The 23,921-nt window shown below is 44.7% G+C and overlaps 1 protein-coding gene across 2 annotated transcripts in view; it reads right to left on the minus strand.

Annotated features, from left to right (window-relative positions):
* The window catches only part of SDK2 (sidekick cell adhesion molecule 2), a 794,004-nt gene that overhangs the window by 59,837 nt on the left and 710,246 nt on the right, over positions 1 to 23,921 (minus strand). For both annotated transcript variants that reach the window (XM_075350684.1, XM_075350683.1), the window contains exons 17-20: positions 23,294 to 23,475; positions 22,890 to 23,005; positions 4,645 to 4,840; positions 2,798 to 2,896 (exon numbers count right to left, since the gene is read on the minus strand). In XM_075350684.1, the coding sequence (XP_075206799.1) occupies positions 2,798 to 2,896; positions 4,645 to 4,840; positions 22,890 to 23,005; positions 23,294 to 23,475 (593 nt within the window). The remainder of the gene's footprint in view (positions 1 to 2,797; positions 2,897 to 4,644; positions 4,841 to 22,889; positions 23,006 to 23,293; positions 23,476 to 23,921) is intronic.

Genomic DNA, 23,921 nt, shown 5'->3' on the forward strand with positions numbered 1-23,921 from the left:
CTGGTGGCAAATGGCATCTTGGCAGCTTCACGCTGGATTTTCCTCAATTCATGGGCAGTTATTTTGCGCCTTTTTTGCCCAACTCTCTTCTTGCGACCCTGTTGGCTATTTGCCATGAAACGCGTGATTATTCGGTGATCACACTTCAAAAGTTTGGCAATTTCAAGACTGCTGCATCCCCCTGCAAGACATCTCACAATTTTGGACTTTTCAGAGCCCGTCAAATCTCTCTTCTGACCCATTTTGCCCAAGGAAGTTGCCTAATAATTAAGCACACCTTATATAGGGTGTTGATGTGATTACATCACACTCCTCCTCATTACAGAGATGCACATTACCTGATATACTTAATTGGTAGTTGGCTCTCAAGCCTATACAGCTTGGAGTAGGACAACATGTATAAAGAGTATCATGTGATCAAAATACTCATTTGCCTAATAATTCTGCACACAGTGTATGTATATACTAAGCAAAAATATAAAGACAACACTTGATTCTGCTCCCATTTTTCACGAGTTGAACTTGAAGACCTAAGACTTCTTCTATGTACAAAAGGTTTTTTCCTCTCAAATTTGTTCACAAATTTGTCTAAATCTGTGTTAAGGCCCTGTCACACACAGAGATAAATCTTTGGCAGATCTGTGGTTGCAGTGAAATCATGGACATATTGTTCCATTTGTACACAGTCACAAACCTGGCACTGATTGTCCACAATTTCACTGCAACCACAGATCTACCACAGATCTACCACAGATCTACCACAGATCTACCACAGATCTACCACAGATCTACCACAGATCTACCACAGATCTACCACAGATCTACCACAGATCTACCACAGATCTATCTCTGTGTGTGACAGGGCCTTTACTGATCACTTCTCCTTTGCAGAGTTAATCCTTTCACCTCACAGGTGTGTCATATCAAGATAAGATTATTACACAGGTGTGTCTTTGGCTGGCCACAATAAAAGGCCACTCTAACATGTGCAGTTTTATCACACAGCACAATGCCACAAATGTCACACGTTTTGAGGAAGCGTGCAATTGGCATGCTGACTGCAGAAATGTTCACCAGAGCTGTTGCCCGTGAATTGAATGTTCATGTCTCTACTATAACGGGGGGTTTACACGTAGCGATATCGCTGGTGAAAGCACCCGCCCCCGTCGTTTGTGCGTCACGGGCAAATCGCTGTCCGTGGCGCACAATATCGTTAGGAGCTGTCACACGGACTCACCTGCCCAGCGACGTCTCTGTTGCCGGCGAACTGCCTCCTTTCTAAGGGGGCGGTTCGTGCGGCGTCACAGCGGCATCACTAAGCGGCCGCCCAATAGAAGCGGAGTGGTGGAGATGAGCGGCCGTAACATCCCGCCCACCTCCTTCCTTCCTCATTGCCGGTGGACGCAGGTAAGCTGTAGTTCGTCGTTCCCGAGGTGTCACACGTAGCGATGTGTGCTGCCGCGCCGCAGGAACGACGAACAACCTGCAACAATCAACGATTTTTTGAAAATGAACGACTTGTCAACGATCAACGATAAGGTGAGCATTTTTGATCGTTAACGGCCGCTCGGTTTCACACGCAACGACGTCGCTAACTATCCCGGCTGTGTGTCACGGAATCCGTGACCCCGGCGATATATCGTTAGATACGTCGCTGCGTGTAACGGGGCCTTAAGTCATCTCCATAGGAGTTTCAGAAAATTTGGCAGCACATCCAACCGACAACCGCAGACCACATGTAACCGCACCAGCCCAGGACATCCACACCCAACATCTTCACCTCCAGGAACATCTGAGACCGGCCACCTGGACAGCTGCTACAACAATCGGTGCAAAACCAAAGAATTTCTGATCAAACTGCCAGAAACCATCTCAGGTTCGCTCATCTGCTGCTCGTCATCCTCATCGGGGTCTCCACCTGACTGCAGATCATCGTCGTAACTGACTTGAGTGGGCAATGATAACATTCAATGGCATCTGGCAGGTTGGAGAGGTGTTCTCTTCACGGATGAATTCCGGTTTTCACTGTACAGTGCAGATGGCAGACTGGAAAATGATGGTCACACCAGATACTGACTGGTAGACTGCCCCCTCCTGGACTCTCTCGGTACTGTAAAACTGCACATTTTAGAGTGACCTTTAACTGTGGCCAGCCTAAGGTACACCTGTGCAATAATCATGCTGTCTAATCAGTATCTTGATATGGCGCACCTGTGAGGTTGATGGATTATCTCCGCAAAGGGGAAGTACGCAGTAACATAGATTTACACAAATTTGTGAATAATATTTGAGAGAAAAAGGCCTTTTGTACATAGAAAAAGTGTTAGATCTTAGAGTTCAGCTCATGAAAAATGGGAGAAAAAAACAAGTATATATATTATTTATGAGGATGAACTTTATTTCTAAGTGTTAATTGTATTTTGAGTTTGCGCTTTTCTCAGTTGTATATGTGCAATATTGATATCTCTCTTTATATATAGCGCACACATACAATTATAAAAGGAAAAAAGGTGAAAACTCAAAATACAATTAACACATAAAGTTCATAAAATTATGTATGCAGGATATGTAACTCTTTATTAGACATTACCTGATTAAATGAAAATTAAAAAAAGGACCACAGTGGATGACATATGTGGTTATTCTCCCACAGCTACAAAGTAACAGTGATAACCACTGAGCAGTGCTCACCAATGAGCCACCGTGCTGCTTGCACAAGAGATGGGCTGTATCATGCAACTCCAGCCACATCCATTAGCCTTGCCAATTTGCTCTCCAGACTGTGCTAAGAACCTACCGGTGAGGACCCCATTCTTCTCCGTAGGCTCCTGCCAGGTGACTCTTAAGGATGTGTCCAGGATGTCATCGAAACCGAGACCGCCAACAGGTCCAGGTACTATATAAGTAAAAAAAAAAAAAAAAAAAGAGTGGTGACTATAGACCAGACAACAAGCATTAGCTACAGTGAAACTATGAGGTTGTGTTTTGGGGTAATCCATTGATTTTGCTGTGTCTCTGTAGCCTCTAACCTTATATTAACCATTTCCTGATTGGTCACCCTTAACTATAGTTTGATCTCAGTGGTATTTTATTGGCTTGTAAGCAATTCTGCATGCTTTCCAGGAAGTCAGGGTATGTTCACACATCAGGTTTTTGCTGTGCGGCACAATCCGGCGCTTTTCTAAAAAACCGGATGCGGCAACAGCTGTTGCCGCATCCGGGTTTTCCCCCATAGACTTGCATTAGCGCCGGATTGTGCCGCATGGCCTTGCGTTGCGTCCGTTTTTTGCCGTATGCGGCATATTTAGCCGGTACGGTGGTCGGATAAAACGTTGCATGCTGCGTTTTTTGCTGCGGCGAAAAAACTGCATCGTGCCGGATCCGGCGCAATGTGGCGCATTTACAATACAAGCCTATGAACGCCGGATGCAGCGTCCTGCGGCAAAAAAATGCATCCGGCCGCCGGATGCGGTTTTTTGACCTGCGGATGCTCAGTATCAAACCAGATCCGCAAAAAACAGATGAGCCGCATGGAAAAACTTATGCAACACATCCGTTTTCTGTTTTTTCTGATGTGTGAACTTAGCCTAATCCTTCATATGCCATCCTTTCTTCAAACGTCTACCTTTTGGGTCATTTGTTTCATATCTAAATACCTATATTTTTGGCTAAAAATCATTTTTATAATCAGGTTTTATAAAATCTTTGCCACTACTTTCCTTTTATAACCTTTGTCAATTCCTGGTTTTGAAATGGGTTAACTAAATAGTCTGTCAGTGAGGTCACTCTAAAATGGAAAAACTGATGGAACTTCCTAACAGACAAATGTGAACAGGTGCAAACTGAACATGCAACATACTCTAACAAATAAACAGCTGCACTCTGAAACAGTAAGGTATGCAAACATTAAATACAGGAATTTGGACATGCATTACTGCCAAGGAAATAATTTAAAAATTGAGACACTTAGAGGATAAAAAAGACCAGTTTTATGTGAGCCCAGCAGCCAGCGTCAAGGCGTATCTCTTTTTGCTTGGTGCCTCTATCTGGACTGGAAAAAGTCTAAAATGGGCTGAAAAAGCCATAATACCTTTATTTGGGCTGAAAAAAGCCTAAAAATGTTATGAGCGGACAGGAACCTGCTAATAGGCAGGCACCCAGCAAAATCAGATACACCTTGATGAGGGCTGCTGGGCTCACATAAAACTGGCCTTTTTTATGCGCTAAGTGACTCACTCATTTTTTAAATGTATTTCCTTAGCAGACATTAATATCCAAACTCCCGTATTCAATGTTTGCATACTTAGCATTTCAGAGTGCAGCTGTTTATTTGTTACAGTGAGCTCATTCTGACGGTCTCTAATTGGAGACTTTCTAATTCTTTTATCTGTCTATCTCAGCTCCTCTCAGCTGATTTATGATCACAGACCACATCAAAGTTGAACGTGAAAATAAAGAAACTGTAAAAGCCGAATGGTGCAAAATTTTTAATGAAGCCCGATTGAAAAAATGATTTTTAGCTCTAAATAAGGGCATTTGGGTAAAAGGAAAAACATTTTCTCAACCCCTAAGAGTATATACACTGCTCCCCTACATCATGTATCTGCAGTGGTATATTGCAGGGTTATTGTATCACTTCCATACCATCCTCCTGGGTCCAGACGAGCTGTAGGGGGCTGCGGGGTCCGTCTCCCGGGGTGGTGAAGCACAGGATGGTGGTCAGGTAACTGTGATACTTCTGTAAGCCAGTGATGAAGCCCACGTGAGTGCTGTCCTGGAAGTTGGGTCTGACTGTGACTATACTTATATCGTCTTCTTTAGCTGGGTCCCAGGCCATTAGCTGCAGAAGAGCACAATACATTACATGACCCACTATCTATACACATAAATACGACATAGGTCTGGGATTTGGGCGTTGCCACCTTTGGGACCCCTAACAATCCACAGAATGAAGAAGACTGCAGCCCTGATGTAGTCCTACGTCCCCTTCTAAGTGATCCCTGCCTATACCCCAATCACCGGCTCTGTGTCCTCGTCATTCTCAGACTTGGTAGTGGTCCAAGAAGTGAGATCCACCCCAACCAAAAAGTCATGGCATTCCTAGATTCCTAACCCTATAATTCGATGATTTCTCTCGATCTTCTCTGTAAATCTGTGCCAAAAGCGTCAGAAACAAATTTACCCTAAACAAAAAAGTGAACGAGGTCTCCACAGAGACACGGGGTGTGACGTAGTAAAATTCACTAATTTATTCCATTTTTTTCGTTTTGTGGTTGGATACAGGACACATCTACAGACTCCGCCGCACACGGTGAGGTCCCATTAGCCGCGGCGTAGACGCTCGTGTACACATGTTCCCGCGGCTGTTTACTTATACCAAGACTCTTGATGAAGAATCAACAAGCAGGTCGGGGCAGACATCTTCCAATGTCATAAGCTGGATTTACACACTGCAACATCGCAAAGGACATCGCTGTAACGTCACCGGTTTGGTGACGCAATAGCGACCTCCCTAAGTCTCTGCTAAGTCGCTGGTGAGCTGTCAAACAGGCAAACCTGGCCAACAACTCAACAGCGATCCGGACCTGCAGAGCGACCTAGCTGGTTGTTGGGGGCGTTGATAAGCAGCCTTTTGAAAGGGAAGTTGCTTACAAAGTCGCTGCAAAGTCTTCACACACTGAAACTTCATGCTGCACAGCGGGAAACAAAGGACCTAGGAATGGTCCTGAACGATTTGTAACGATTACAACTTCACAGCAGGGGCCGGGTCGCTGATAGGTTTCACACACTGCAACATCGCAAACAACATCGCTATTGTGTCACAAAACCGGTGACGTTACAGCGATGTCGTTTGAGATGTTGCAGTGTGTAAACCCAGCTTTAGTCTGCTTCTTACTTCGCCGGCCACTTAAGAGCACAATGCTATAATCTCCTCCTCCAGCTGCGGCCACTTCCTTATATTATCCACAAAACCATTTGGTAATCTTCAGCTCCTCTTCCCAGACCTCTCCCTAAACAAGGCCAAACTGGCCCAACTTAAAGGGAAAGTGTCGCGTTTTTTAATTTTTGTATTAATAATAGTGATTATGGAACCAGTTATTTTTAATACAAAATTAAATTAATTGTTTATTTTGTTTTTATTTAATTCTATTGTTACTCAAACACTGGGGGCTGCCATCTTGGATTTGCTGTGTGTAACGACTTTACCTCCAATTTGACAGTCCCTGTGCATAAGAGATAATAGTTGGCCTTCGACCCTATCTCTTATGTGTCTGCTCCCTGCTGTGACCTGGACATGCCCCCTGGGGCACTGTGCTGGTCACTGCTATTAGGGGTGGGACACTGTGGCAGTCTAAGATATTAGGGGTGGAGCACTGTGTCGGTCACAAATATTAGAGGTGGGGCACTGTGATGGTCACTGATATTAGGGAAGAGGCACTGTGGCGTCACTGATATTAGAGGTGGGGCACTGTGATGGTCACTGATATTAGGGAAGAGGCACTGTGGCGTCACTGATATTAGAGGTGGGGCACTGTGGCGTCACTGATATTAGAGGTGGGGCACTGTGGCGTCACTGATATTAGAGGTGGGGCACTGTGGCGGTCACTGATATTAGAGGTGGGGCACTGTGGCGGTCACTGATATTAGAGGTGGGGCACTGTGGTTGTCACTGATATTAGAGGTGGGGCACTGTGGCGTCACTGATATTAGAGGTGGGGCACTGTGGCGGTCACTGATATTAGAGGTGGGGCACTGTGGTTGTCACTGATATTAGAGGTGGGGCACTGTGATGGTCACTGATATTAGGGAAGAGGCACTGTGGCGTCACTGATATTAGAGGTGGGGCACTGTGGCGTCACTGATATTAGAGGTGGGGCACTGTGGCGGTCACTGATATTAGAGGTGGGGCACTGTGGCGGTCACTGATATTAGAGGTGGGGCACTGTGGTGGTCACTGATATTAGAGGTGGGGCACTGTGGCGTCACTGATATTAGAGGTGGGGCACTGTGGCGTCACTGATATTAGAGGTGTGGCACTGTGGCGGTCATAGATATTGAGACCACTGTAGTTAACAGTTTCGGAAACACTACGACAAGAAGGGAGTGAGAATAGTGCCTCCTATAACACATCACAAGTGCAGCATTGCACGCGGACCTCGCTCCATCCTTTAATCCTATTTAACCCTTTGTATGATATCAAGTAATGTCTGAAGACATCAGATGAGACTTGCGGTGACGTCACATGGAAACACTCCTTCGGCCATACTGCTGCCTGCATTCAGCCTATATTCAGAGGACGCAGCCCACCCACCCACCCACCTCCCGCCGCCCCTTACAGAATATCCTTACAGTTGCATTGCTCCTTACATAATGCAGTGTTTTGCACTGTATAAACAAGCTCTGCTAATGTCCCCATCGCAGACAGCGGTTTATCGGAGCTGTGCGCGCTGCAGGCTCGGCTGCTCTCCCTGACTCACAGTAACAGATTAGCTGCATTAGGCGGATTGTTGAATCTTATTATTACATTACAAGGACAACTGAGTAAGTTTGGCAGTAGGCCCACACTCCCACCGACCGCCACTAGATGTCAGCGGTGTAACAAGGAATGGCCGCCCTGGCTGCAGGGTAATGAAATGGACTCGCACTACATAAATTGTGCAATTACAGAAATGCTCCTGGGTCCTGTATACAGTGCACAGTTTATTGCAGCAAGTGCAGTTCATATCTGCGTTATATATAAGGCTCCTGAGTAGTATGGAGGCTGCTCTATATTGTTTCTCCACGGTTTAAGCTGCACTTGGGAAATTTCCCCTGGATTGTGGGATAATATTTGCTGAAAACATGAAGATAACATGAATTCTGTGTCATGTGGTCCAATAACCAGTATCACATGTGACGTAGATATACATACTGTAGATGTATGGGCATTGGTTAATAGATATTGCCATTCATAATATGTCTGCTTGCTGTCAGTGAATAGAAATATTCTCATTTACATCTGTGACGCCCTGGACCCCCAGGGGTCACAGGTAAAAACACCACCAACACCACACACACACACCACCCCTAGTGAGGACACAACAGTCACCCGAAAGGGAGACCTGATGCCTCCCTCAAGGCCAGTAGGGCACACCAGGTGGGCGGAGTCAGGCGGAAAGACACGCTCACCAAGGAGACTACTGTCCTGAGGCAGGAAATACAGTGAGTTTAAGTTTGGAGTTGAGTGGAGTCAGAGAGAGTGACAGTGACAGGAGGTGTGAGGAGCGGAGCTGTCAGGGACCCAGGTTGGAGCAATGGATCCCCGTAACGTCAGGCAGGCAAACGGTGGTGGCCGCCTGCAGGAGTACCGGTGTACGACCGGCGGAACCGTAGGGACCGGGCAGGGTTGGAGCCCGCCGGACCTGAACCGGGGAGTCAACCGTTTATCGGAGCACCAGAAACTGGGTACTCAGACCCCGTCCTAGCTTGGAAACCACTGAGTGTAGGCAAATTGACTGATTGCAGTCTGGACCTCACGGGTTCATTCTCACCCCAAGACCCGAAAGAAGGCAAAAGCCCACCGAGACCGGGTGAGCGCCACTGCCAAAGGCCAACCACCCGACGGGCCAGCGCCTGCGGGCAACAGAGGGCTCCTCCAGCAGCTGAACGCCGGGGAGCGGGCAACCACTGCCCAGGCAAGGGAGCCGAACAACAAAACCAGAGGTGCAGGGAAGAGGGACCATCACCAACCTCACTGGGGCATGAGCAGCCGGCCGCGGGTACCGACCATCCTCGAACTTTGGTTTACCAGTGACTCTGAGTGTGATTAATCGTGAGTACCCCGGTGCCATCCGGGCACCGCACCGCAGCGCTGCGCCCTGCACCACATCGCCATCGCCGTCCCCATCGGGCCCCGTGATGCACCGCCCCTACCCACGGAGGGGTTAACACCAAGGCTGTGCCACCAACACCGATCCCGGGAATACCCGGGTCATGCGGTGTCACAGCGGCGTACTAAGCAGCCACCCAATAGAAGCGGAGGGGCGGAGATGAGCGGGCCAAACATCCCGCCCACCTCCTTCCTTCCTCATTGCTGGAGTATGCAGGTAAGCTGTAGTTCGCCGTTCCCGAGGTGTAACACATAGCAATGTGTGCTGCCTCGGGAACGACTAACAACCTGCGTCCTGAACCAGCAACGATTTTTTGAAAAGGACTGACGTGTCAACGATGGGCGATTAGGTGAGTATTTTCTATTGTTAACGGTCGTTCGTTGGTGTCACACGCAACGACGACACTAACGAGGCCAGATGTGCGTCACGAATTCCGTGACCCCAACGACATATCGTTAGCGATGTCGTTGCGTGTAACGGGGCCTTAACACTTAAAAACAACTCACTTTCTATACATATGTAATATTTATACCTAGTGTATATACCAAAGTTCTCCTCAATACGGCGCTGTTTGTCTTTTTATCCTGCGCCTCTCCCTTCCTGAGATATGGGCTCCTCTTCTCTGTGTATTACTCTTGTATTTTAGCAAACTGGGTGAGGTCCTAAAAAAAGACACCCACTGACAAGAGTTAGGGATCACACTCACTTGGCTAACAAGGCTAGATTTATATACAAGTAGGCGTGATCCTAAACTCTTCCCTGTAGGCATCTTTCTTTCTTTTTTTTAGGACAACACCCTGTTGGCTAAAAGATAAGATTTATATACAGCGTAGAGGAGGCCATATCTCAGGACCAGAGAGGAGCAACAACCAAAAAACAACAACGACAGATCCACGAGAACAGCGGCATTTACACAAGGTAAAAAATTACATATTAATGATAAGTGACACGTCCTCTTTAAATCCCCAAAATCAGGATTGGGTCAATAATCAGGTCTATTTTGCTTCTCATTCTAAAAGTAAACGAAGATGTTCCCAGCAAGCAGAGATCTTGAAAGTGGTGAGAAAATGAATTCACAAAGCATATGAGAAAGTTCCAGAATTTCCCATTACAAAATGACTAACGGCGTTATTCACATACAGTAAATGGCACAATAATAATAATAATCTCTAAATAATTTTCATAACAGTTCTAAATAGACAAAATCCTTGTTTTTATAATTATATGTGCCCATCCCAGCTGCTCTGGTTAAAATTAGTCTCCTTCACCTTCTGGCAGCTGACAATATCGTCCCTTTTTTTATTGGGGTTTTTCAACTATCTGGCCATGTGACTAGAGAGGCCAGATAGCAGGGTGGAAAGCGATTTCTATTGGCTGCTTTGTTCCTGGGGGCAGGCTTTGGTCAAAACTAGTCTTCTTCCACCTCTGGCAGCTGACAATATAATTTCTTCTTACCTCTCCTGCAAAGGGGAGCTATATTATGTAAGTAAATATCAGAAATCTTCACTGGATACCTTTTTTGTATTCCCAGCTCATCAACTATGGGTAGGTTCCATCTTCATGGACCTGGGAACATTCTTCTTATCCCCTGATCTTCCGGATCTCTTAATGGGATATAAACAGCCAGGAGGTTTCTGCTTGTTATCTCCTGATTTACGAGAGGCATAAAGCTATATAACTGCCAGGCCTGGAACAGGCCAAGAGCAGCTAATTAGTCGCTGATTTTTAGAATGGAATTTCCTAATCAGAAATCCTAATTACAATTTAATATGGATGTTAAATATCTTCATCACCATCGAGTTCTCGGCCAATTACATGCAGACTCTGCATTGTACAGGATTCATGTAAATGAGTTTAATTAATGTAAATTCTGATTAATTGCAGTGGGATGTAATCAGGGGGCCATTAGGCCGTCCTGTCCCTCCCTGTATTGAATAACAATAATTCTTTTGTTAAATGAATATAGAAATTAATTGGCACCAAAAAAGTAAGTGGAGTTTAGGGAAGACGCAGAAATGAATCTGTAGGAGCGTAGCCGGAGTTATATGTATAGACGGATCCAGCGCTGTGCACTCAATCAGCACGAGCGCCCCCACAACTGTCACACGCAATGGCCTGTACGATTAGTAGATATCGTCTGTCTCTTCCGGGAGATCATTACCATACCCACACTCCATTTCCTGCCCTGGAATGTCCGCTTAGATGCCGGAGCTTACTCTCAGCGCTACGTACCGGAAACCTCAAGGGAGCGGCACTGGTGGACACAGACATAAAAGGGCCCAGTGCAAGAACAATAAATGGGCTAATCAAAATGCACAACTCCTCCTGCTATGGAGGAAGTAGGAGGCCTCCTTAACCCCTTCACCCCCGGCCACTAAAACACCCTAATGACCGGGCCATTTTTTGCAATTCTGACCAGTGTCACTTTGACAGGTTATAACTCTTGAACGCTTCAACGGATCCTGGCGATTCTGAGATTGTTTTTTCGTGACATATTGTACTTCATGTCAGTGGTAAATTTAGGCCGATATTTTTTGCGTTTATTTGTGAAAATTTAGGAAATTTGGCGAAAATTTTGAAAATTTCGCAATTTTCAAACTTTGAAAATTTATGCCCATAAATCTGTGAGATATGTCACACAAAATAGTTACTAAATAACATTTCCCACTTGTGTACTTTACATCAGCGCAATTTTCGAAACAATTTTTTTTTCCGTTAGGAAGTTAGAAGGGGTCAAAGGTCATCAGCAAATTCTCATTTTTCCCAACAAAATTTACAAAATAATTTTTTTAGGGACCACATTACATTTGAGGTGACTTTGAGAGGCCTAGGTGACAGAAAATACCCAAAAGTGACCCCATTCTAAAAACTACACCCCTCACACTGCTCAAAACCACATCCAATAAGTTTATTAACCCTTTAGGTGCTTCACAGGAACCAAAGCAATGTGGAAGGAAAAAATGAAAATTTTACTTTTTAACACAAAAATGTTACTTTAGCCATAAAATTTTCATTTTACAAGGGAGAAAAGAGAAAGTACACAATACAATTTATTGTGCATGTTCTCCTGAGTACGCTGATACCCCATATGTGGTAAAAATCAATTGTTTGGGCGCACGGCAGAGCTCGGAAGGGAAGGAGCGCCATTTGAATTTTTGAACGCAAAATTAGCTGCACTCATTAGCAGACGCCATGTCGGGTTTGAAGACCCCCTGAGGTGCCTAAACAATGGAGCTCCCCCACAAGTGACCCCATTTTGGAAACTAGAGCCCTCAAATAATTGTTCTAGGATGTTTGGTGAGCACTTTGAACCCCTGGGGGCTTCACAGAAGTTTATAGCGTTGAGCCGTGAAAAGAAAAAAAATTTTTTTTACAACAAAACGGTTGCTTCAACTAGGTAGCTTTTTTTTTCACAAGGGTAACAGGAAAAAATGCACCATAAAATGTATTGTGCATTTTCTCCTGAACATACGCAGATACCTCATATGTGGTGGAAATCAAATCTTTGGACACACGGCAGTGCTCGGAAGGCAAGGAGCGCCATTTGAATTTTTGAATGCAAAAATTAGCTGCACTCATTAGCGGACGCCATGGTCGGGTTTGAAGACCCCCTGAGGTGCCCTAAACAATGGAGCTCCCCCACAAGTTCACCCCATTTTGGAAACTAGAGCCCTCAAATAATTTTTCTAGATGTTTGGTGAGCACTTTGAACACTTGGGGGCTTCACAGAAGTTTATAGCGTTGAGCCGTGAAAAGAAAAAAAATTTTTTTTACCACAAAACGGTTTGCTTCAACTAGGTAGCTTTTTTTTTTCACAAGGCTATCAGGAAAAAATGCACCATAAAATGTATTGTGCATTTTCTCCTGAGTACGCAGATACCTCATATGTGGTGGAAAGTAATTGTTTGGGCGCATGGCGGGGCTCAGAAAGAGAGGAGCGCCATTTGACAGCAAAAATTGGTTGGAATCATTAGCGGACGCCATGTCACGTTTGGAGACCCCCTATGGTGCCTAAACAGTGGAGCTCCCCCACAAGTGACACCATTTTGGAAACTAGAGCCCTCAAAAAATTTTTCTAGATGTTTGATGTGCACTTTGAACACCTGGGGGCTTCACAGAAGTTTATAGCGTTGAGCGTGAAAAGAAAAATTTTTTTTTTACCACAAAACAGTTGCTTCAACAGAAAAATTTTTTTTTTTACCACAAAACAGTTGCTTCAACTAGGTAGCTTTTTTTTTCACAAGGGTAACAGGAAAAAATGCACCATAAAATGTATTGTGCAATTTCTCCTGAGTACGCAGATACCTCATATGTGGTGGAAAGTAATTGTTTGGGCGCATGGCGGGGCTCAGAAGAGAAGGAGCGCCATTTGACAGCAAAATTGGTTTGAATCATTAGCGGACGCCATGTCACGTTTGGAGACCCCCTATGGTGCCTAAACAGTGGAGCTCCCCCACAAGTGACCCCATTTTGGAAACTAGAGCCCTCAAATAATTTTTCTAGATGTTTGATGTGCACTTTGAACACCTGGGGGCTTCACAGAAGTTTATAGCGTTGAGCCGTGAAAAGAAAAATTTTTTTTTTTACCACAAAACGGTTGCTTCAACTAGGTAGCTTTTTTTTTCACAAGGGTAACAGGAAAAAATGCACCATAAAATGTATTGTGCATTTTCTCCTGAGTACGCAGATACCTCATATGTGGTGGAAATCAATTGTTTGAGCGCATGGCGGGGCTCAGAAGAGAAGGAGCGCCATTTGACTTTTCAAACGCACAGACGCAGTGCACTGATCGGCCGCTGCAGGACGCACGGTCGGATGCGATAAAAAAAAGCGTCGGGGATACGTAAAAAAAAAAAAGTCACGCCAAAAATTGACCATGGATGCAGATCCGTTATGTGCATCCCTGATCAGCGCTTGGCGGGATGCACGGACGGATGCGATACAAAAGCGTCGCAAATATGGAAAAAAGTCACGCCAAAAATTGACCATGGATGCCGATCCGTTATGTGCATCCCTGATCAGCGCTTGGCGGGACGCACGGATGGATGTGATACAAAAAGCGTCGGGGATACGGAAAAAAAAAAAGTCACGCCAAAAATTGAGCAGGGATGCCGATCCGTTATCTGCATCCCTGATCAGCGCTTGGCGGGACGCACAGACGGATGCGATACAAAAAGCGTCGGGGATACGGAAAAAAAAAGTCACGCCAAAAATTGAGCAGGGATGCCGATCCGTTATCTGCATCCCTGTTCAGCGCTTGGCGGGACGCACGGACGGATGCGATACAAAAAGCGTCGGGGATACGGAAAAAAAAAAAAAGTCACGCCAAAAATTGAGCAGGGATGCCGATCCGTTATCTGCATCCCTGATCAGCGCTTGGCGGGACGCACGGACAGATGAGGTGTAAAAATGGACAGGGGATACGGAAAAAAAAAAAAAAAGTTATACTCACAGTACCCAGAGGACTAGCAGGAGGAACACTGACCAGAAGAGCTGCAGAGGAATAGATGGCAGAGAGATGGACAGCTTTACAGGAGCAGCAGGCAGATCAGCAGAATGCCCAGGAAGGACCCAGCGATGGACGCAGATGTGATCAGGCCGGTGAAGACAGGTAAGAGGACGTCGGGGGAGAGCAGAGGGGGAGAGGGGGGGGTGAGAGCAGAGGGGGGGTTGAGAGCAGAGGGGGGGGGCAGAGGGGGAGGGGGTAGAGCAGAGGGGAGACCGGAGAGGGAGCTGCAGAACAGAGATAATGGGGGAGGCAGTCAGATCGCGGGGGGAGCAGATCGGGATGTCGGGGGGGGGGGGGGGGGGGGGTTGGGGGGAGCAGATCGCGGGGGGGGCACGGCAGGGGCTACCATGGCAGCGCGCAGGGGCACCACGGGAGCGCGCAGGGGCACCACGGGAGCGCGCACGGGCTGGCTGCAAAGTGAGCACAGTACTCACGTGCAGCAGCGGTGACAGCTAGGGCGGCGGCGGCGGCAGCAGCGGCGGTGGCGTGGTACCACAAGTACCAGCCACTGCACGCTGCAGACATGTTGGGGGAGGGCTCGCAGGCCAGCACAGGCCTGGGGAGGGCGGCCACGGGCAAATCACACCGCCCCACTGCACACTGATTGGAGCGATTGCGCGTCATAGCACGATCGCTCCAATCAGTGCTGCAGGGGCTGGGGGAGACATGTTTGAGGTCCACCTATGATATGCTGCAGCAGCTGCGGCATCTCATAGCTGGATCTCACAGGATCGCACTAATTCGGGCATTATTTTTGCCGAAATTAGTGCGATCGATGTGGTTGGCGGTTCAGATTTGAACAGCCAATCACATCGATCGTCGATAGGGGGTGGCGATGCCGCCCCCCCTAGGGTCAAGCAAAGGTCCCCTGCTGTAAGAAACAGCAGGGGACATCATTTGAAAGCCGTTGCTATGGCCACGGCAATCAAATGAAGTTTAGGCAGTAAAATTACGTCCCTGGTCGTTAAGTCACGTTAAAATAGGACGTAATTTTACTGCCCGCGGTCGTGAAGGGGTTAACTCTTAGACCCCTGATTGGTTGCATCCATGGTAAGTCCACCCCTGCGGAGCTCAGTTTAAGATAAGTACAGACATATAGCATTCTCTGCCGTACACTGCATCGAGGCTTCTGTCGGAATCCCCCAAAAAACAGAATTCCAACAGAATGGAGCCGTTCACTACTATGAAGCCAACAGAGTCACTTTTGCCTCCGTGCCGGCAGTGTTCATCTTTTCCAGATGTGCACAAAAACAAGGAAGACCCTTACCATGCCTAGGTGTGAGCCTAGCCTTAAAGGGAGGCTTCTGGAGTGGTCCTTTTTTTTTTTACAACAGCCCCATAAAAGAAATGAATGGGGCAAAAGGTGGGCATCTGCTCAAATTCGTAAAGGGCAGAAAAAGGTTAAAATTCCTAAACTAAACTAAAGACCCTCACTGATCCACAACTTATCCTGCAGATACCTGATAAATTGTAGTCACTGTGTAGGAGGTTTGCAGATTGCCCCACACCTACTGAGTGTATATTACGTTTTATATGTATATGTGTATCCTATTGTGTCTTAGTATGTAATATATGTCAGGTGAGTTTATTGCAAGACATATTATATTGTTACTATAATATAGAATGTAAGCTAAGATTTAGTGTACAGATTTCATGCAGTGTTTTTTAACACATTTTTTAGTGCAGAAACACTGGGATTCTGCAGCTAAAACACACTGGGATCCTGCAGCTAAAAACACACTGGGATCCTGCAGCTAAAAACACACTGGGATTCTGCAGCTAAAAACACACTGGGATTCTGCAGCTAAAACACACTGGGATTCTGCAGCTAAAAACACACTGGGATTCTGCAGCTAAAAACACACTGGGATCCTGCAGCTAAAAACACACTGGGATTCTGCAGCTAAAAACACACTGGGATCCTGCAGCTAAAAAACACACTGGGATCCTGCAGCTAAAAACACACTGGGATTCTGCAGCTAAAACACACTGGGATTCTGCAGCTAAAACACACTGGGATTCTGCAGCTAAGAACACACTGGATTCTGCAGCTAAAAACACACTGGAATTCTGCAGCTAAGAACACACTGGGATTCTGCAGCTAAAACACACTGGGATTCTGCAGCTAAAACACACTGGATTCTGCAGCTAAAAACACACTGGGATTCTGCAGCTAAAACACACTGGGATTCTGCAGCTAAAACACACTGGGATTCTGCAGCTAAAACACACTGGGATTCTGCAGCTAAAACACACTGGGATTCTGCAGCTAAAAACACACTGGGATTCTGCAGCTAAAACACACTGGGATTCTGCAGCTAAAACACACTGGGATTCTGCAGCTAAAACACACTGGGATTCTGCAGCTAAAACACACTGGGATTCTGCAGCTAAAACACACTGGGATTCTGCAGCTAAAACACACTGGGATTCTGAAGCTAAGAACACACTGGGATTCTGCAGCTAAAACACACTGGGATTCTGCAGCTAAAAACACACTGGGATTCTGCAGCTAAAAACACACTGGGATTCTGCAGCTAAGAACACACTGGAATTCTGCAGCTAAAAACACACTGGAATTCTGCAGCTAAGAACACACTGGGATTCTGCAGCTAAAAACACACTGGGATTCTGCAGCTAAAAACACACTGGGATTCTGCAGCTAAGAACACACTGGGATTCTGAAGCTAAGAACACACTGGGATTCTGAAGCTAAAAGCACACTGGGATTCTGAAGCTAAAAACACACTGGGATTCTGCAGCTAAAAACACACTGGGATTCTGCAGCTAAGAACACACTGGGATTCTGCAGCTAAGAACACACTGGGATTCTGAAGCTAAGAACACACTGGGATTCTGAAGCTAAGAACACACTGGGATTCTGAAGCTAAAAACACACTGGGATTCTGCAGCTAAGAACACACTGAGATTCTGCAGCTAAGAACACACTGGGATTCTGCAGCTAAGAACACACTGGGATTCTGAAGCTAAAAGCACACTGGGATTCTGAAGCTAAAAACACACTGGGATTCTGCAGCTAAAAACACACTGGGATTCTGCAGCTAAGAACACACTGGGATTCTGCAGCTAAGAACACACTGGGATTCTGAAGCTAAGAACACACTGGGATTCTGAAGCTAAGAACACACTGGGATTCTGCAGCTAAGAACACACTGAGATTGTGCAGCTAAGAACACACTGGGATTCTGCAGCTAAGAACACACTGGGATTCTGCAGCTAAAAACACACTGGGATTCTGCAGCTAAAAACACACTGGGATTCTGCAGCTAAAAACACACTGGGATTCTGCAGCTAAAAACACACTGGGATTCTGCAGCTAAGAACACACTGGGATTCTGCAGCTAAGAACACACTGGGATTCTGCAGCTAAGAACACACTGAGATTCTGCAACTAAGAACACACTGAGATTCTGAAGCTAAGAACACACTGGGATTCTGAAGCTAAAAACACACTGGGATCCTGCAGCTAATAACACACTGGGATTCTGCAGCTAAGAACACACTGAGATTCTGCAACTAAGAACACACTGAGATTCTGAAGCTAAGAACACACTGGGATTCTGAAGCTAAGAACACACTGGGATTCTGAAGCTAAAAACACACTGGGATCCTGCAGCTAATAACACACTGGGATTCTGCAGCTAAAAACACACTGGGATTCTGCAGCTAAGAACACACTGGGATTCTGCAGCTAAAAACACACTGGGATTCTGCAGCTAAAAACACACTGGGATTCTGCAGCTAAGAACACACTGGGATTCTGCAGCTAAGAACACACTGGGATTCTGCAGCTAAAAACACACTGGGATTCTGAAGCTAAAAACACACTGGGATTCTGCAGCTAAAAACACACTGGGATTCTGCAGCTAAAAACACACTGGGATTCTGCAGCTAAAAACACACTGGGATTCAGCAGCTAAAAACACACTGGGATTCTGCAGTTAAAAACACACTGGGATTCAGCAGCTAAAAACACACTGGGATTCTGCAGTTAAAAACACACTGGGATTCAGCAGCTAAAAACACACTGGGATTCTGCAGCTAAAAACACACCGGTATTTTTCAAAGGCTCCCATAGAAGCTTTTAAGATAAATCGTGCACCAAAAATGCAAATTGCCACAGTGTCTTTGATGCACAAAAAAACGCTGCTGAAAAAAGACGCAACATTTATGCTACATGAGAACATGGCCTAATGGTGCTCAGGTCTGTGTCATATCAACCTGGCAGAAATCCGAGTGTCTGCTGTGGACTTAGTTTTTTTTTTCGTCTCCCTAATCCTCATGTGATGTTTTCTTCTGACCTGATTTGAAGCCAAAGAGCTAAATCCATGGCTCCATAGGAGCAGACAGAACCAACATGACAGGTGTGCTAATGAATGGAGCCAGGTGGGTAGATAGATAGGTCCAGGAGCGGAGCGTGCATTATTTCCAGTTATAGAAATATCTATAGATAGTTTCGCGTAGCGCAGCCATGGCAGTGTCACAATAATAGAAGTGTTTGCAATCCAGATTGAGGTACAAGTGTATAATGAGCGGCTGATAGAAAAGCGTTGAGCATTATCCCATTTGCATTGACAAGCTGCATGAACCCGTTACGGTATTACGCATTGTACAATTTTATGTGCCGTAACTACGGTCTGTATAATGTGATCCCAAACTGTCAGTGTTCTGTACGACACAAAGAGGGGCACAATGTGAGCAGATTAGACGTTTACTGTAAAGTGTGCAACGCGGGAAAAGAAAATATTCAATACGTGAATTATATAGCAAATGCACAGATGGGAAGTGTATAGAGGTGATCGATGTGCGCTGTGTAGGTGCAGCACGTACACCAGGAGAAATGGAAGACGTGGGCATGAAAGCAAATGAAACAATTGCCACCAATATAAATGGTCGCATTCGTTTCAATAAACTTTACATAAATCAATAGAAAATGTGAATATAAAAAAAAAATTGTAATATATCTTATCACAGAAATGTGCTTCTTTCTCCATTTATGAGCCACCTCTCATACCTCCCCCTTTATCCTGACCCCATCATTCATTCTGAAAAACTGCTAAATGAGAAAGACCACCAGATTACAGATTACAGTTGTCTATGGAAATTTATGAAAAGAGAGAGGAGTGACAGAGAGAGGCACATCCACACAGACAGATCATACTTCTGCTTTCTAGTAAGTATTTCATCTCTTTTCATCCAGACACAGGATTCACAGCTACGCTGATCATTGCTGTATGTTGTCCTCCATTATGTAGCTGCTGCTTTGTAGTAAGTCTTTATCTTACCCTATGTCTGGATTCACAACTACACTGCTTTGTACTTCTGGATTCACAGTTACACTGGTCAGTATTGCTGTATGTTGTTCTCCATTCTACAGCTGCTGCTTTGTACTAACTGTTTTATCTTACCCTATGTCTGGATTCACAACTACACTGCTTTGTTCTGCTATATATCATCCTCTATGCTACTGCTTTGAAATAAATGTTTTATCTTAACCTATGGCTGAGTTCACAGCTACACCGCTTTGTACTGCTGTATATTGTCCTCCATGCTGCTGCTGCTGCTTTGTACTATGCGTTTTATCTTTTCCCATACTTGGATGTGGATTCCAGCTACACCGCTTTGTACTGCTGTATATTGTCCTCCATGCTGCTGCAGCTTTGTACTATGCGTTTTATCTTATCCCATGGCTAAGTTCCCAGCTACACCGCTTTGTACTGCTGTATATTGTTCTCCATGCTGCTGCTGCTTTGTACTATTTGTTTTATCTTACTACGTAGCTGGTTTTACAGCTACACTGCTTTATACTGCTGTATGATGTCCTCCATGCTGATGCTGCTTTGTACTATTTGTTTTATCTTAGTTCATGGCTGGTTTAACAGCTACACTCCTTTGAACTGGCTTATATCATCCATGCTGCTGCTACTTTGTACTAAATGTTTTAATTTAACCGTTGGCTAGATTCACAGCTACACTGCTTTATACTGCTGTATGATGTCCTCCATGCTGCTGCTGCTTTGTACTATTTGTTTTATCTTACTTTATGGCTGATTTTACAGCTACACTCTTTTGTACTGGTGTATGATATCATCCATGCTGCTGCTACTATATACTAAATGTTTTAATTTAACCCTTGGCTGGATTCAGAGATACACTGCTTTATACTGCTGTATGATATCCTCCATGTTGCTGCTTTGTACCATTTGTTTTATATTACTACATGGCTGGTTTTACAGCTACACTCCTTTGTACTGCTGTAAGATCTCCTCCAGGCTGCCGCTACTTTGTACTAAGTGTTTTAATTTAACCCTTAGCTGGATTCACAGCTACAGTGATTTGTACTGCTGTATCATACTGCTGTATCATGTCCTCCATGTTGCTTCTGCTACATGTGATACATAGACACTAGGGAAAAGGAGTCCCTCATGTCTGAGCGTGCTGTGTATGGGAGACACCATAACAGCAAATATCCACCCACTAGCTCAGAGACAAGTGAAAACTAGAGATGTACCCTGCATATTTCACAACTTTCCCCCTCTGCAGATTCTAAGTCATAAAATGCCTAGAATTATTGTTATTCCTGATGCACACAAACATGACAGCTTGTTCTGAAAAGTGCCCTGAAACAACACATAAGCTTTTTTTGCACTTTTGGTTGTAACTAATTTATAAAAGTGTATGCCTCTGGAAGAAAACATAATTATGTAACATACGAGGCATAAACAGGAATTTCTCAATATGCTTCAACCTTTTTAATCACTTCCTTCATAGGCAGAAGCCACAAGTTAATAGCAAAAGGCCATAGTGAGAAAATCCATATTTATGACCACCCATGCCTCCTGAAAGGTTGCAGGCAACGTGACTTCATTGGCCTGCTCTATTTCCAGATTGCTCGCAGATATTCCAATAGTAATAGATGTATAGTAGGAAATTCCTACAAAACCAACTTCCCAGTATATAAATGAAAAATGATGGAAATTTTTGGATGAATTTTTATTTATATGGTGTATTCTCCCCCTGTATGGTCAGTTTCCGGTTTTCTGCTGATATGGTGTATTCTCCCCTGTATGGTCAGTTTCTGGTTTTCTGCTGATATGGTGTATTCTCCCCTGTATGGTCAGTTTCTGGTTTTCTGCTAATATGGTGTATTCTCCCCCCCCTGTATGGTCAGTTTCCGGTTTTCTGCTGATATGGTGTATTCTCCCCCTGTATGGTCAGTTTCCGGTTTTCTGCTGATATGGTGTATTCTCCCCTGTATGGTCAGTTTCCGGTTTTCTGCTGATATGGTGTGTTCTCTGTATGGTCAGTTTCTGTTTTTCTGCGGATGCGGTTTGCTCTCCCCTATTTGGTTAGTTTCCGGATTTCTGCTGATATGGTATATTCTCCTCTGAATGGTCAATTTCTGGTTTTCTGCTGATATGGTGTGTTCTCCCCTGTATAGTCAGTTTCCGGTATTCTGCTGACATGGTGTGTTCTCTGTATGGTCAGTTTCCGGTATTCTGCTGATATGGTGTGCTTTCCCCATTTGGTCAGTTTCTGGTTTTATGTTTATATGGTGTGTTCTCCTCTGCTTGGTCCGTTTCCGGTTTTCTGCTGATATGGTGTGTTCTCCTCTGCTTGGTCCGTTTCCGTTTTTTTGCTGATATGGTGTGTTCTCCTCTGCTTGGTCAGTTTCTGGTTTTCTGCTGATATGGTGTGTTCTCCTCTGCTTGGTCAGTTTCTGGTTTTCTGCTGATATGGTGTGTTCTCCTCTGCTTGGTCCGTTTCCGTTTTTTTGCTGATATGGTGTGTTCTCCTCTGCTTGGTCCGTTTCCGTTTTTTTGCTGATATGGTGTGTTCTCCTCTGCTTGGTCAGTTTCTGGTTTTCTGCTGATATGGTGTGTTCTCCTCTGCTTGGTCCGTTTCCGTTTTTTTGCTGATATGGTGTGTTCTCCTCTGCTTGGTCAGTTTCTGGTTTTCTGCTGATATGGTGTGCACTCGCCTGTATGGTCAGTTTCCGGTTTTCTGTTGATATGGTGTGTTCTCTTCTGTAAGATCAGTTTCCAGTTTTCCGTTGCCTACATACCCCCACTTGTCTATAATGACCCTTAAGTTAAAATTTTGCACTTGCGCGATCCCTACATTAAAGAGGCAGTCCAAAAAGAGTCCAAAAATTATCAAATAAAAACAACTTAAAAACTCCAATTGGATTTTACACTATGGGCTTGATTCATTATTCTACTTGCGTCTTTTTTTGCCTAATTTTTGGTATCTTTTACCTATTTTTAATTTGTACCTTATTCTTTTTTTACTCTGTGCCTTTTTTAAGTCTATTTTATACGTGTTTGCCTATTCTTTTTTATTTTTGTCACTGTAGGTACAGTTTGGACATCAATGAGTACAAGAAAAAAAAAGGTGACTTAAAAGAAAAAACCCAAACAAATAATAAAAAAACAACAACAAAAAATACAAATTCAAATAATGAATTGGCTTTTATATGGACATTGTACCTTATACCCTTGGTTGATCCCATTGACGAATTGCGGACTTGGCGGGTTCCAGGTATAACGGAATGCGGTGGAATTAAAAGCTTCCACCTTTACATTCCCAGGGGCCACAGTTGGCACTGAAAAAAAAATTAAATATATATGTTATTAGTATGCAAATATATTCGTCCTAAGGTTCAGAACGATCCGACAACCAATGAGCTGTACCAGTCCTTATTAGACGTGTTCTCCATAGTAAAGAAGATCTAATATAAAGAGGCCGAGAGTTACAAACCTATATTCATAGATAATTACAGTGGGAAAATTCAGGTCTGAGGCCATTTAATCACAATCTCTCACCTTTCCCCATTGCATAATGTCATATTACAAGATGCCAATAAGTCACACTATGGTCCGGGTCCTCTCACCTCCCTGCAGGGTCCACTCAGTCACTTTTGCACTGAACACTCCCAGTCCAGCGCTATTAAAAGCTGCAACCTCGATCTCATAATTGGTCCAGATAATGAGGTCCTCTAGGAGCAGGCTGGTGGTGTCTGGGTTGGAGAGGTTTCTATACTGGTAATCTACAGGCAGACCGGAGAGACAGTATCTGGAGGGAGAGATGGTCGTGACACTTAGAATACAATACGAGTAAACGGGAAATCATTTTTCCACAGTTGTCCATGTATATATATATATATACAGTTAGGTCCAGAAATATTTGGACAGTGACACAAGTTTTGTTATTTTAGCTGTTTACAAAAACATGTTCAGAAATACAATTATATATATAATATGGGCTGAAAGTGCACACTCCCAGCTGCAATATGAGAGTTTTCACATCCAAATCGGAGAAAGAGTTTAGGAATCATAGCTCTGTAATGCATAGCCTCCTCTTTTTCAAGGGACCAAAAGTAATTGGACAAGGGGCTCTAAGGGCTGCAATTAACTCTGAAGGCGTCTCCCTCGTTAACCTGTAATCAATGAAGTAGTTAAAAGGTCTGGGGTTGATTACAGGTGTGTGGTTTTGCATTTGGAAGCTGTTGCTGTGACCAG

This window comes from Anomaloglossus baeobatrachus, chromosome 5 (assembly GCF_048569485.1).
Source record: "Anomaloglossus baeobatrachus isolate aAnoBae1 chromosome 5, aAnoBae1.hap1, whole genome shotgun sequence".
In the NCBI taxonomy this organism is placed as follows: Eukaryota; Metazoa; Chordata; class Amphibia; order Anura; family Aromobatidae; genus Anomaloglossus; species Anomaloglossus baeobatrachus.